General features: G+C 35.9%; 2 protein-coding genes across 3 annotated transcripts in view; both read right to left on the reverse strand.

Annotated features, from left to right (window-relative positions):
- Window positions 1-673: 673 nt before the first annotated feature.
- Window positions 674-13,005, reverse strand: LOC117106964 (ankyrin repeat domain-containing protein 42-like). 2 transcript variants are annotated; one of them, XM_033248483.1, is made up of 15 exons: window positions 12,860-13,005; window positions 11,695-11,852; window positions 10,914-11,021; window positions 9,996-10,115; window positions 9,318-9,453; window positions 8,347-8,514; window positions 7,516-7,548; window positions 6,674-6,799; window positions 6,166-6,222; window positions 5,862-5,957; window positions 5,346-5,486; window positions 4,742-4,868; window positions 3,527-3,541; window positions 2,530-2,662; window positions 674-1,828 (listed from the first exon to the last, which is right to left on the reverse strand). In XM_033248483.1, the coding sequence occupies exons 1-15, from the start codon at window positions 12,864-12,866 to the stop codon at window positions 1,697-1,699; spliced, it is 1,557 nt and encodes a 518-aa protein (XP_033104374.1). In that variant the 5' UTR covers window positions 12,867-13,005; the 3' UTR covers window positions 674-1,696. The 2 variants fall into 2 exon arrangements, with proteins under 2 accessions (XP_033104374.1, XP_033104382.1); XM_033248491.1 differs by lacking the exon at window positions 3,527-3,541.
- Window positions 13,006-16,010: 3,005 nt separating this feature from the next.
- LOC117106339 (angiotensin-converting enzyme-like) overlaps window positions 16,011-16,327 on the reverse strand; it is a 16,917-nt gene continuing 16,600 nt past the window's right edge. The window contains exons 12-13 of the mRNA XM_033247714.1: window positions 16,226-16,323; window positions 16,011-16,128 (exon numbers count right to left, since the gene is read on the reverse strand). Coding sequence (XP_033103605.1) covers window positions 16,011-16,128; window positions 16,226-16,323 — 216 coding nt within the window. The remainder of the gene's footprint in view (window positions 16,129-16,225; window positions 16,324-16,327) is intronic.

Raw genomic sequence — 16,327 nt, forward strand, 5'->3', positions numbered from 1 at the left:
TATCCATTGCCCAACATAGTATACTATCTTATGCAAAACACTCAGTAACTTCTATAATTATTTCTGTCCAACTATCTAAAAAATTTAATAATTATAGACCATTCAATCATATACATGCATTTTATTGGAGATATTCTAATTATAGACACTTGGTAAAAAATCATTTGACAAAACTATTGCACATATGGTACTCTATTCTATAACACACACACACATGATACAAATCTATTCATTACTGTAAATGCTTGAATAAGCACTGCGGTGCTTATAACATTCTTGGAGGCTTCAGTGCAGTGCTTATTTGAGAGGGGTGCTTATAAAAAATACTAGTGTTCCCATGTTTATGTCTATCTCACATACTTTGGTAGGCCTATCATAGATCCTACGTCATCGTAAATAAATATTTATAAAGAAATGCTTGTATCTTCATTGTGTTATTTATGGTATTCATACACTGTATTTAAAACCTGTTTCTCAAAGTGTTTAATTACACACATGGTAATTATATTCGCGATTAAGCGCTGCGTCACTGATTCGAGAGCGGCGCTCATTTGAGCATTTACGGTATCTTCAAGGCAGCGTTATTGAGAGACTAATTCAAAGCTTCAATGTAGCACAAATCTTTCAAAATGTCAGCCTATTTTCAAAATATAACTTTAAAATTATTTACAAATACTATATCATAGATAGAGTTTTAATGTCCAAGTGAAGTAAACCAAACATACAAACATTATTAATGGTAGAGTCAAACTCGCTATTCATAAGATTCGTTTTTTAAAAACAGTTTGCAATTCATAACATTAGCTTACCCTATAACAGAAGTCACCAGTCCAATTTTATATATGCTGTATTCATTAAAAAAAACTTTCCCCAACCCCTGCTAACCATTAAGTTCACTAGTCATAATCAAGGGAAAAGTACTAAATCAAAAATGTATATCATAAGTTTAAAATAAGAAAAAAAAACGTTTGGTTTTTTTATATTGTGATTAGTGAACTCATTTATTTTTCATTGACTTATAGTGAAACATTCTTTTTATGACTTTAACGAGCATTTTAATTATGACTACTGAACCTTAGAACAATCAATAATAATACTAGCATAGCTGATGGATAGTGAATCTTATTAATGTTTCAATTTAGCAGTGTTCCCCAAAGTTTTAATAGCAACAACCCAGTTAATAAACTCATACAAGAGGCACAAACTATTGTCATCTTGTACATCGCTGATCTATTCTGCAGCATTTTCCATACAAGGTTTAAAAAAATGTAAATATATTTATCCTCTCACAGAGTTGCTTTACTTCTTCACTTGCTTAAATTGAATATTTTTCGTTTTGTAATTCATAAATCTTGTAGTCGCAATGGCCTTTTAAAGGTTCTATTCAATTTCTTTCACATAGAAAGAACACTTGGCACTTACAGGATGGAATGATGCTTTCCAATTCTCTTTATGAGGCTTAGGGAATGGAGTTGTTTTTTACACATGAGAAAAAAAAAGTTTGAACAGAGGGCATTTGTCTAGTGAATGGTTGTTACTTAAAATGTGATTAAGTTCTATCTGTTTAGCATTCTTGGCCCTTTGTTCCTGAAGCTGAATAAACAAAAAACACTTTCCACGGTCCATTTTCCTCTCTTCCACACTTTGTTTCCCTGCTTTTTATTCTTTCTCATATCAATGTTTTTGAATCCCCTTTCTAGAAAAGGTCCAAATTCCTCATTGGTGGTGGTTTGCTGACATTCCTTTTTACAAACACACCCCCTGTGGCAGCTGATGATGGTCTTGTCTTCTTCTTATTCTTCTTTTTGGGCTTCACCTCTTCCTCACTCTACCAAAAAAAACGAAAAAAAAAAACCCTATCATTTACCATCATTTACTGATAGCCTTTATTAGTATTAATCACAGTCACTTTCCATCTTGATATGAACCGAACTGCAGGTTCTCTGAAATTCTGTTACATATTTTGTACCATTCCTAATGAAATAACTTACATTTTAAAATTTCCTATTTTTAAAATTTGTTAAAATTTTAAAATGTTATGCTTAAAAACATACAATTTTGAATTTGCCTATTTCTACGGTAAGTTTGCTTTTACCAAATTGATGTTTTTAAAATGCAGTACCGGTAGTACATCACAATAATAATAAAAACACCAACACCTATACTATTACTACCATCATAAATAACAATTTCAATATCAATAAAAATGTCAATAAAATAATAAATGTATATTGCTTGTTTGCGTTCTTGGTATTTGATGAAATATTGCAATAAATGCCACTTTAATAAAAGCAACAATAGCAAAAGGCAGGTGTTGCTGGGCCAACAAAGTGTCATACATCTTCTACTGTCAAGTCAGAAGTGTGCCCTCTATGGAGCCATAGCAACAATTCTTAAAAAATTATTGGTTTTTGCTTAATATACCATGCAACCATGGTGGATATAATGCTATGTATGTATAGTTAGTGCTTTTTACAATAACTATAGTAAACAATACATAATGCATTTAATTTAAGTAGACCTACTTACCACTACACCTGAGGACTTCTCAAGCTGAGCGTTCAGATGTTGTATTTCAGCCCGGCACTCATCCAGCTTCGATTCGAGTTTTTCACGTCGCAGACGTTCATACTCCAGCTGCGACTCCAATTCTTTGATTGTCCTGTCAATAAATCAATCAACCAATCAATTAAAATTAATATAAAAATCAATAGAATATGCATTTGTGATTTAATTTGTTTTCATTGGTATTCCTAATCCATCTGTGACTGTGCTCACCACAAATTAAAAATGAAAAAAAAACAAAAACAAAAACAAAAAATTAAAAAAAACAACTTAAAAAAAAGTGAAAATATAGAGCATAATGACTTTATATCGCAAATAAAGAGACTCAATAAATATAATAACTAAAGTAGACAATATAAGTAATTTATTTTATAAAAAAAGTATTCTTTTAGAAGCAAGACATGTCAATGAAGAATTTCAAACGGAAAGCAAACACGTAAAGTTGGATATAAATTATTTTTTTCAATTTGTAATATAATTTAGAGTGAATTACTATTAATTAACATTGCTGGGTAATATCAAAATTATATTCTCTTATAATTTTTTAATGTAAAACTAAATATTGAATTCGGACAGCAATTCAAGCAATACAAATAAGCATACAAATGACTGTGTGATGCGGTCAGTAAAGGCAGGGTGCTGTCTCTCAGATACTGAGTTCTTTCATACTGAGTGCATGTTATTTAATGCTCTAAGGTGCATTGAAAAATTGTTTGTAAAGCTAATTGGAATTTTACAGTTGCCACAAATTTGGATTAAAATGACAGATATAGAGTAGGAATCTGGACTCACGATCCCTATTAATATTCCTATTTTCACTAATAATATAAATTCTGAAATGATGCTACACCCCAGCAGTAGTTACTATTTAGGAAAATTCTGGATGCACCACTGCACACTGTGACTATATACTGTACATGTAGCAGAACATTTATGTATACATTAATGATATTAATATTACCTGTGAGGTGGTAAGCTTCGTGTTGGGAATAAAAAACATGTAGGTCAAAACATTTTTTAGGTGTGATTACTGCTCAACAAAAACTGTATCACAACACTGACACGACGTGATGCATTCATCATGTAACAGTACACTTGCTCATGGATGACATTATGCATCAAGTAACACTGTACATGCATTGCTGATGATGTCATGCATTTATCACGCCACAATGTATTTGCTCATTGATGACATCATGCATCAATTAACACTGTACATTGAATTGACACATACTTAACCGCATTTGCATTCACTGATAACATCATACATTCATCAATACTGCACTTGCATTCAATTATGACATCACACATTCATCTTATAACACTGTATTTGCATTCAGTGATGACATCATACATTCATCAATACTGCACTTGCATTCAATTATGACATCACACATTCATCTTATAACACTGTATTTGCATTCAGTGATGACATCATACATTCATCAATACTGCACATGCATTCAATTATGACATCACACATTCATCTTACAACACTGTATTTGCATTCAGTGATGACATCATACATTCATCAATACTGCACTTGCATTCAATTATGACATCACACATTCATCTTATAACACTGTATTTGCATTCAGTGATGACATCATACATTCATCAATACTGCACTTGCATTCAATTATGACATCACACATTCATCTTACAACACTGTATTTGCATTCAGTGATAACATCATACATTCATCAATACTGCACTTGCATTCAATTATGACATCACACATTCATCTTTTAACACTGTATTTGCATTCAGTGATGACATCATACATTCATCAATACTGCACTTGCATTCAATTATGACATCACACATTCATCTTATAACACTGTATTTGCATTCAGTGATGACATCATACATTCATCAATACTGCACTTGCATCCAATTATGACATCACACATTCATCTTATAACACTGTATTTGCATTCAGTGATGACATCATACATTCATCCATACTGCACTTGCATTCAATTATGACATCACACATTCATCTTATAACACTGTATTTGCATTCAGTGATGACATCATACATTCATCAATACTGCAATTGCATTCAATAATTTCATTGCTTTAATCACTTCTCTTACATTGACTGACATCATCACCACATACCTGCACTGACTAATGACATCATACAGACACATACAATGACAGGAAGTAATACCTTTCAGTTTCCTTCTCTCTAAGTAGCAGTTCGCGATCCTCCTCCAGTTGGCCACCAAGCTGATTGTAATTCTTCTTTGCAATTACCAGTAAACGTTCTAATTCTTCAATTCTTTTCAATGCTCTTCCTTAGGAGTTACAAAAAAATCATGCTATTACAGTGGTACTGTATTAAATCAAATTTTCTGTGTAAATTGCATTCCTAATACATCTAAAAACACATATCTGTTTAGTACTGTAGGGTGTAGTCAAAACCTCCAGTGAAATCTCTCAATCACCCTGCCAAATTTATGGCAGGGTGATTGTGTGAAAGGCTTCTACTGTATATACCTCCCAGCCTGGTTTAAGGCAGACTAAGCCACATACCCACTTTCCCTAAACCCAAGTCGAGCTCTCACCACTATTGTCTTGCTCGGATGTACGAACAATTTACTGTTTTGTGACCAAAACTATGAATTTATGATGGGACTTACGGTGAATCCTCTTAATAAATAGTACCTCGTTAATTTGGGGTGGAACCAAAAGTACTGTACAGCTTTATTATGTACATGTGTGTAGCAATGAGGAAAACCATCAGCAGTGACTTTGATGCTACAGTTTCTCACCTCTTCCCTCTTGTTTCTTGGCTTTGCTAAGTTTCATGCTGCTACCCTCATTGCCGTGGTCTGCTGCTCTACGTGCCAACTTCTCTTCCCCGCCATCGTCAGCATCATCACCATCAGCAGCACCTGGATCTTCATCAGAATCTTTAACAAGTGAATATTTATTTTTTTTAAATATTAAATAAAATAGTAAGGATAGTAAAGGAAGAAAAATTGTAAACAAATTGTAAGCAACAAATATAATCAGTAAACAAATATAAATATCTACATAGGAGTAACACATAAAGTTATGTACAAATTAGTAAAGTAGTGAAAAATACAATCGTAAATTACTGTAAGTAAAAAAAACAATAAAACGAAAAGAAATGATTATAAAGTACCACACTATATGAAGTAGTAAAACTTATAAACAAAACAGTCCACACAATGATTGTAAACCATTGGTAAATATATCAGGGGTGTATTAAAACAAATTAGTAAACACATTAAAAAAAGTAGTAGTTATTTAGTAAAAAATACCTGAACCATCTCCCTTCAATAGTTTGACACATGCCAGTTGAGCAAAGCGGCTAGCAACATCTGCTGGTGTCTCACCTCCGCTATTTTGAATGTGAACTATTCAATCAAGAAACAAAAAAGCTACAATTGTCTGAGGAAAATATAACCTTTAATTTAACATTAATGTACGTTGAAACTTGAGGGCTTAAATCTCTGGTTCTTGATTAATTTTTTGAAGATCCAAATTTGGCCCATGGCCACCTATGAAGAGCCAGGGGCATAAATGTAAATCAAATGCATTGAAAAGATATTAATTAGTTCTTACCATTTGCACCCATCTCAACGAGCCACTGCAAACACTGTAGATGACCATTCCCAGCAGCTGCAAATATACAAAGAATAACTAGAAAGAGGTACATAGTTTTTCATACATTAAACATAGCCGCATCACACACCTACCCCAATCCACTTAAACGACTACAAAAAAGGACTTAAGACCTCTGCATACCCAACCAACATTAAACACAAACACACCTGCGAATCTCCAAAAACACAACCCAATGAAAGCGACACTCAACCGCACCCACTACAACAATTAATACAAATCAAGGTCGCTCTCTTCCTATGGCGACCATGCAATGCTTTATTGTACACTTAGCACTCTAGTACCTCTATGATATTAAATGGAAATAATATATTGAAAAGTTACTGTATTAAGGGATACAAATACAAATTACATAAATAAGGGAGTTGAGATTAATATATAGTTAACAATTAGTCATACTAAAACCCATAATCAATTAAACCTTCACTATCAACGCAGAAATACTTACCTCTATGAGCAGGGGTGGAGCCTTTATCATCCCGCTCATTAATATTCACAACTCCTTGCTCAATTAGCATACGCAGGTGGCTCACATCACCCTGTGCAGCTGCCATGTGAGCGGGAAAGGCAAGATCTGAAAAAATAAATTCACAAAACTATTTTAAAACATGACCACATGGCTTTAAGTGACCAATTATCAATGTGGTAAGGAGAGCTCTGAAACTATGGTCTATAGTATTCACCAAAACTTAATGGCGAAATTGAATGGGGTGAGGAGGGAGGAAATACAAAAAAAGGTCGGAAATACTAATTACTAAATTTAAAAACATTATTCAATGCAATTATTTGCTTTATGAGCCATCATTGGATAATATTACCTACATGAACTACAGTACATATACATTAAATTCAACGACACTGAATATGCTTTGCTCTTCTTAGATTGAAGGACAACTTCATATATTTGAAGTGACAGGGGCTCTGTGATGGACCAGTACACCAGAGTAAACCCCTACTCGTCTCCAAAGATGTACTGGGTTCTTTATAGTGCACATGAACAACTGTGTACACTGGGCCTACAGTTGATAGTCCTTATTCGAGAAGACTTGTTCCACCACCATAGGTAAGCGTGCTGCTCCTATGTGCTATAGGTTGCAGTGCTCCTGCCAGAACCATCTGGCCATTTGACTCGCCTAAATAACCAGAAAAACTGCACAAGCATGGAATCTGCATTTAGGGAAGCAGGGTCAATACTTAAGGGAAAGGACATTATTAAAAGATTAAAATAATTTAATGATAAGTAAAAGATTATTAAAATTTAAAACCAGAAAACAAAATCTCAAGGCTTACTTTCCTGGTCTTCAGGATGATCACGTTCCCATTCTAAAAATAACCCAAAAGCAATTAAAAAGAAATACAATCTATATATATCATCACATATCCACATCACTATTAGTTGCCACACAGATAAATCTTTATTTATATATGTTTACAGTGGCGTATCCATGATTTTGAAAAAAGGGGGAAGTGGGGTGCTGAATAGAAATGAATGCATCCATTAAACTTTAGCAAAGGCACAAACATAGGGACAGAGCATATTAATGACTATGACTGACCATAAATTGTTAGCATCTAAATTATATTTTATCATCTATTTCCATTAAATTTAATATTATTTTTTTCATTTGACCAAAGAAAGGAGGGGGTGCTCAGGCACACTGAAAACTCCCTCTGATTATGCCACTGGTTTATTATATTGATTTATTTCAACCATATTTAATGAGAGTAAACTATTCATCAAATACTGATCATTTCCTCTTTCTTTCCTCTAATAATTTAGAGACAGAAACATTAAGTTGTTAGGTGAGACTTTTAATGACATAGATATTTTGGGAGAAATACATTGTTAAATAAGAAACAGTTTGCTAACAAGGTAAAAACCATCTAACCATAATATGTCTTTAATTGAAATTATTTATCTATAATAATTATACAAAATCTAATATCTGTTAGTATCAATAGTTTTATATGATTATTAAAATATATTTGGTTGCTTTCGAGAGGTGAATCGCACCTTCTTAAACACTATTAAATATATAAACTTTTATGATCAGTGTGTTGATATTGGATATGCAGCATCAAACTATTGGTAATAAATAGGAAATAAAATGGTTTACCCACCTACAGCATTGATATAATCAACACAAGCCTGTTTGTAGAACTGCTGGGCAAGGGTTTTGGGTGTTTCTCCATTGTCGTTTCTTGCTCCTAGTGTTTGGCTGATGCTGGAACCGCTGCTTACCAAAAACTTGAAGCATGGCAAATGACCTTCTGTTGCGGCCAAGTGAGCTTCAAGTTAAAAACAAAAAAATTAACCATAGAAAAAAAAAATAAAAAAACACAAAATCTTGGAGCCAATAATTTGTTACATACAAAAATACAGGCCTTCAAATTCAGGATCAAGTTACAGGATTTTCTTTATATCCAAAAAGTCTCTTGAGAATGATTTCATGTGGGAATACAAATGATGATGCAAAAAGGGTAGGTAAATTGTGCACTGAAGTTGCAACAAAAATGTACTTCCTATGAAATTTGTTGGGTCGTCAAAATAAATTTTTTCACACAAATGTTTGACCGAAATGGCAACCATTGCGGACCTCTGGGTCAAATTGAGACTGCTATTTGGTTTTCAGCTGAAAACTACCCCACGAGGAACGGTTCACTGGCATTCTAAACATGGTATACTGGGGCGGATACAGGGGGTGCAGACGGTGCGATCACACCCCCTAAATTGTATAAGAAAAAAAATTGTATTGTATTGTTGATATAAATTACCGGTAAGATTTTTAAGGTATGAGAATGCTACTTCCGGGTAACTAGAAGTCGATATTCTTAAACCTTTTTTTGCACCTTCACCAACCATGGTGGGGCTGAGGTGGTGTGCACTCTCATGCACCTCCAACTGCCAAATCCTGCATCCTCCCCTGGTATTAGAACCATTTTTCGGAATGTCAAAATGAATGGCTCTATTTTATGCTTTTACTGCCACAAAGTTCTTAAGGATGGTTCTTCAGTAGAAATACACACTATGTATCTGCTAAGTTGTATCAATAGGCCTCTACCCTATGAATTGTGAAAAGTTATTGGCATACCTGGAGTGTTGCCATTATTATCAACCTCATCAGTCCTTGCTCCCCACTTGACGAGTAACTGGAGGCAACCAAGCCGTCCATGGTAGCAGGCAACGTGTACTGCAGTCCAACCATTCAAGTCCTTAGCATCAAGATCCTGTTGGCAAATTGACATATACCTACCAAATTTGACACTATACAAAGTTGATTTGTTTGTAATGATGATGATGATGAAGAAGATGATGATGGTGATGATGATTATGAGAATAATCTAAACAGTCAAAGAAGCACAGCTTTCCTTTCTAGTCAAGTAGACTGTAAAATTACTACCCAAAAAACTGAGCAAAAACCAATTTTTGAAAATATAACTATGAATTTCTCAATCTGTGAAGAAAGTTTATCAAATTTTATTCATGGATTTAAAAAAATCAGATATAATAGTTAATACTAAATATATGTTTGGTTTGTAGAAAGCTGGGCACACACTGCAGCGATGGTTATCGTCCGACATTATTCTAAAAATGCAATGCAATTAGGTGCACACAACTGACTTCAACTGCCACTGAAGATCAACAGACGGCATTATTCGAGGAGATGGGTTCATCCGCCAAAGGTCATACGAACAGGCCGATGCTGTGTGTGCCCAGCTTTACAAACCAGACAGAACGACAAATAAGCAAAATTGTATGCGCCACATACCGTGCCTGCTCGCAGTATTGTGTTTAATGTGTATGAGTTTCCATGAGCCGATGCCAAGTGGGCAGGAGTACTCCCTCTGCGATCTGTACAGCTCATATTTCCACCATTAGCTGACAAAGCCTAAATTTATATTTAAAAAAAAGAATTTTCAAAACCCTTTATCAGTGGATAGTGGTAGTGGCCAATTTAACAACTAAATTAATAAGCCTCCCGTCCCCTCACCTCCTCTGACTATCATAGCCGGACCATTAGCAAAATGCTTCCAACAGCTATGTTTTTGTAAGTGTTGCACTAACAATGACATAGCTTTGTGAAAACATAAAGTGTGGCTATATGTACACTGAAATGCCATTTGTAGACTATTTTTAATGAGTGTAGTTAATTGTGAATGGTGTGTGGTTATTGAGAATGAGTGTTTTAATGAGTGTAGTTATGTGTGAATTAGTGTGTGGTTACTGTGAATGAGTATGGTTTTTTAATGAGTGTGGTTATGTGTGAAAGAGTGAAGCTTTTCTAGAATGAGGATGTTTATGTGTAATTGAGAGTAGTTATGTATTTGTGAGGGTAACTATGTGTATATCTAGTCCACATTTCAAGCGCCCTGAGCATCTTACATTAGATGGATTTGTGCGCTATATAAAACTACACTATTATTATTATTATACGGTATGTCTTGAATGAGTGTGGTTATGTTTGAATTAGTGTGTGGTTATTATGAATGAGTCTGGCTATCTATTTAACATTGTGGCTATGTGTGATACAATGTGTGTGGCACTGATGTGTGAATCGGTTTGGTGTAAATAGTATGATTTTGTCAGCATGTGAATGTACAGTATGTGTAAGTGGTTGTGGTTTTACATGATTGAGATTGGTATGAATGAGTGTTGATTCGTGAATGAGTTGGTCAAATGTGGATACCTGAATACAGGGTTCCTGTCCTCGAATGGCAGCTATGTGTGATGGAGTCCAGCCTTGGGGTGTCGTAACATTCACATCACCACCATGCCATAGTAACCAATGTAAACACTACATCAAACAAAAGAATAAACAGATCAGTAGTGATGTTGGTAGTCTATGAGTGAGATACTTACCTGGATAAACCGATAAATACCTAAGTTTCCTTTGGAACTTACCTCTCAAGCATATAAGAAAAATAATGGACTCGTCCTAGCTTGCCTATATACTGTACGCCGTGCGTGAATGAACAATATCCTCGTTTACTTCGAGTCTATAACAGATCTTGGCGAGGGAGGAGGGAGGGCGTTTATCGAGGTATCCTGGTGTGCTATCAAAAACAAATCACGCAGCTCTGTCTGCAGAACCACGAAGAAAACACACTTCTAACCATAGAGTAGGTAAGCTTTCTTTCAATTCATCTATATTGCTCTGCGGCGAGAAACGAGGATATTGTTCATTCAGGCAGGGCATACAGTATATAGGCGAGCTAGGATGAGTTCATTAATTTTCTTTTATGCTCGAGAGGTAAGTTCCAAAGGAACCTTAGGCATTTATCAGTTTATCCAGGTAAGTATTCACAAATTAGACATTATATACAGTAAACTAAGCACTTTTAAATATAAAAAGTCATGTATAAAATTCAAAATACAAAGAGAAAATTACAAATGAAGAAAACAGAATGAAGCATTATAAAAATTCAAAAATATACTAATATTACAAATGCAATGATAGAATCACTCACCTCCAAACTACCTGCATGGCATGCCCAGTGGATTGGTGTGAACTTATCTTTTGTATTCTCTACTTCATTTATACTCGCTCCTCGTTTTACCATTGCTTCTAGTTCCAACACGTCTCCATGACGGACTGCCTCATGTACACTGGCCAACTTAACTCCAACTGATGGAAAGAAAATGCCACATAAATATATATGACTGAATTATTTAACCCTTAGATCATCTGAAAAGTTTGTTTTGAGTGCTATCACAAGGCTTTTGATTGCATGACAATGTGCAATGAATTCACACATTCTGACTGCCCTTTGTTCCAGCACAATGTAGATTCTGGGCAAACAGCCGTCCCAGAATTAAGAAGACAATGAGAACTCAACATTGTAGTAGAGTCATAAAAAAAACTTAACTTCTGTAACAAAGGTTGCTGATGGTTAGAATAGTATTAAGGGGGTAATGCCTAGCACTCACTGTGTCATACTACCGTCGCAAGACAAATCCCTGTAAACGAAAGACGACGAAATGCCTCTTGCTGATTGTTCATAGCAGGTTGAATGGATCGTCATTAAAAATTATCAGTTGCGTGCGTCGTCATATTGCATTCTGCATAGAATCATGTTGGCCGACAACTGTCATGCACAGCGAAACGTGCCCTGCTTAATGTGTTACGGGCAGGAAAAGGTGATTGTTTTGGTTAAGTTATCTTATTGTTCATATAGCCTAGGCCTAGGGCTTATATTATTATGCTGACAATTGAAATAAATACAGACAGGTATTCACTATCCTTCTTATTCCTTTGTATATCTCAGATTTTATCAGATGAGACATCGGTTAATGATTACGACATGTTGACCAGTGTGCCTAGCGAGACCATCAGTTAGTAAGCAGGCTTGGCCTAGTGCGTAGGCCTCCTTTCTACATGCCTGCCCATGACCAAAGCTAAGCCGTCGACACCAGGATGGAGAACCAGTGGTGTCAGTACCCAAAAGAAAGTCTCTCAATCACGATTGATGGCGTTACCAAGGTTCGGCCTAGGCCTACAACAATCGATCGTTTACCTTGGCAACACACGATTAAGGAAGTGTAAGCCTGTATAATTTACTGGCAAAAATCAGTAGACAAGAACATAGGCCTAGTTGACACATTCATAAGAAAACATACGAAATCTCTACTAACCAGGCATTTTTAATCGAAAATGATGCAAACACCGCAACCGCCTTCGATTCCGTCAGAAAATAATCCAATAAATAATTCGAGCGATGCTAGGTCGAGCGCATTCTAATTCGAGCGGATGCCAGTGTTCTGTTGGAAATTGAACGAGTCTCGAGCGAATTCTCTTCCTAGGCGACGCACTTTACAATCAATCAATCAATCAATCAATCAATCAATCAATCAATCAATCAATCAACAAATCGATCGATCAATCAATCAATCAATCAATCAATCAATCAATCAATCAATCAATTAATCAATCAATTGGTCAGTCGGTCAGTCAGTCTGAGTCAATCAAGTTCAAGTTCAAGTAAAATTTATTGGCCAATAAAAAAAATTACAAAACATTTACAATAAATCGGAAACAAAAAAATACACACAAAAGTAACAGGAAGATGGCCAACAGACTACATAAAGGCCAAAAGCCCTGTCATCGTAGCCCTTTTTGACATAATGAATAATGTATAATGTAACTAAATATTGTATTTTTAGAAAAGTTTCTATAATATTTTGAATAAATAATAAGTGATGTTATCCGTGCGGGTATCCGTGCAGTGCTCTTCCGGTTATTGTGTGTTTAATCTCATGGTTCTAAAGATTACATTCTCATGGGTTAAAATGAAGGCTCAACCTTATGTTGAGTTAGTTTGATATTATTTATAATTTTCAGGGGCGGATCTAGGTTCACATTTAGGGGGTGGGGTCAGACTTTTTTTCATAAAAACGCCCAAAAAAAGGGGATCCGGGGGTCCTCCCCCGGGAAAATTCTGATTCTTAGATGGCGGTAAGTGAGCTTTCCAGACTTCTGAGGTGTCTTTTAATGACTTTTAAGTTCTTCAAAATTCAAGGTTTTCCCCCTCTTGAAAACGGTCAGGTTAAACTTTCTTATTCTTTATTTTTTCCATGAATGGATAACCCCAAAGAGGAAGGGGGATCCGGGGGTCCTCCGCCGGGAAAATTTTGATTCTTAGATGGCGGAAAGTGAGCTTTCCAGACTTCTGAGGTCTTTTAATGACATTTAACTTCCTCAAAATTCATGGTTTTCCCCTCTTGAAAACTGTCAGGTTAAACTTTCTTATTCTTATTACAGTAAATAGGCCTATTTATGTGTGTATAGGCCTATATACGTACATAAAAAAAATGAGTTGCTTACGTATTCTTTTTTCCATGAATGGATTACCCCAAAGAGGAAGGGGGATCCGGGGTGCTCCCTCGGGAAAATTATCACTAGATGACAGGAAATAAGCTTTCCGCCTTTTGAGGTGTCTTTTAATGACTTTTAAGGTTTTCCCCTCTTGAGAAAGGTCAGGTAAATTTTCTCATTCTTATTACAGTAAATAGGCCTATTTATGTGTGTATACGTACATTTAAAAAAAAATTGAGGTGCTTACGTATTTTTTTTTTCTTGAATGGGGGGGGGGGGGCCCAAAGGGGAAGGGAGTCCGGGGGTCTTCCCCGGGAAAAAATGAGCTTTCCCGACTTCTGAGGTACGTGTCTTTTAATGACTTTTAAGGTTTTCCTCCGCTTGAAAACGGTCAGGTAAACTTATTCATTCTTATTGCTGTAAATACTAGTAGAATGTGTGCACAGTATGTGAGGTGCCGGTACACACATAGGCCTATTTTCCCCCCAAAAAAAAGGGGGGTCTGGACCCCCTGACCTCCCTCAGATCCGCCAATGATTTTGTTGTTAAATTTTGCCTAGTTTTATATATTCAGTTCATGTGTATTTTAATGAATATTACAGTTTATTTATATATAACAGGAAGGTACAATTCCTGTTGATTGCCAATCGGTGTTTATGGCAAGATAAATTAGTATTGGCTCCGGTATTTGTGTGCACCTGTATGTTATAATATGAATACTTATTGTTGATCATTTTGATTGTTTTGAATTACTGTATTTTGTTAATGATTTTAGTAAATCGGAAATTAACGGAAACATGCCCGTCCTATTGAAGAAATAATGGAAATTTTAAAAGAAGAGAACCGTATTTGCATTTAAAGCTTTATTGCTAATACATTTATTAAAGGAGCGCAGAATGTCAGATACTCAAAGGATATCTCCACAAGGTTGGACTAGGAAGTTGACTGAAGAGGGTGCTGCTTATCAACAAGAACCCGGCCCCCCTTTCGGAAGGTAAAAAAAAATGAAAAAAGAAAGAAAAAGAAAAAATGATAGCCCACAACGCCTCAAATGTTATTTTCGGGCGTCTAGAACACAAAAAGTTCGCGGGGGCATGCCCCCGGACCCCCCAGGACATTGTTGTCTCGATCGGCCCAAATTTTGTCTCGATCGGCCCAAATTTCGGCCCCCCCCCCCTTTTGGACATCTCTGGATCCGCCCCTGGTTAAACTCGAACTCGAGCAGTTTAACCATAATTATGGCTTGATAATCTCAAATGTAGGATTGTTGAACGTTTGTTTGTTCCTAAACGTGAAGCTCAATTGTCACTAAAGGGGGAAGTCAAGATTATCAGTTCGTTCATCTGTAGCAGCGTCTATACTAAAGGAAGAGCAAACAAGGGCAGAGTTGTTGGCGAGAGGCACTGAAACAAAAAATTGTTGGAGCAAGAAGAATTTAGACTTAAACAATTGAAAAGGAGCAGGGAAATGGATGTAGCCAACTCCAGATGTAAAGTGTTGGAGGAGTTTGGAAGTGGCGGATATGGTAGTAGTTTCTGAATTTGAATTGGAGTCTGCCGAAGGGTTGGTTGATAATGCCTACCGTCTTCATGTTACTGATATTCCATTTTCTGAAGAAATTAATGTTCCACCTGTTGCCCCCAAGAATTGAACTAGCTGCTGCTCCACAAGTTATCCAACCTGTTGTTGTACATGTCAAAACGTTTGCTACTCGCATTTGTAATAACGCATTTGTAATAACGCTGAAAACATCTATATTATTTGGATCAATTTACAGTGGTAAAGCAAACAGGCTGTCTCTTATACACATCTAGATGTGTATAAGAGACAGGTATGTGAGGTGCCGGTACACACATAGGCCTATTTTTCCCCCAAAAAAAGGGGGGTCTGGACCCCCTGACCTCCCTCAGATCCGCCAATGATTTTGTTGTTAAATTTTGCCTAGTTTTATATATTCAGTTCATGTGTATTTTAATGATTCAAAGATTCAAAGTATCGCAGTAGCGGCTCTGCTGACATTTCCCGCTGTCCAGTAATGGCTTCCATTGCTTCTGGCCACGGCTTGCTTCGTCCAAGCGCCAACATATTACTGAAAGTGTGAAATTCAAAGTAAACCATGAAACTATTATTACCTTTACGGCAAAAAAGTGTGTAAAACAAAAGGTTAACTTGCGAATTATCATTACCCAAGAAGTTGTCCGGCTTCTTTCGATTCATAGAAATCACATTTATATAACGGTCCTGTATGATTGGCTGCATTGCACATCGCCTCGTAAAATTGAAACTGG

This window comes from Anneissia japonica, unplaced genomic scaffold (genome assembly GCF_011630105.1).
Source record: "Anneissia japonica isolate Jap-2015-1 unplaced genomic scaffold, ASM1163010v1 scaffold142_len1259957_cov175, whole genome shotgun sequence".
Taxonomy (NCBI): Eukaryota; Metazoa; Echinodermata; class Crinoidea; order Comatulida; family Comatulidae; genus Anneissia; species Anneissia japonica.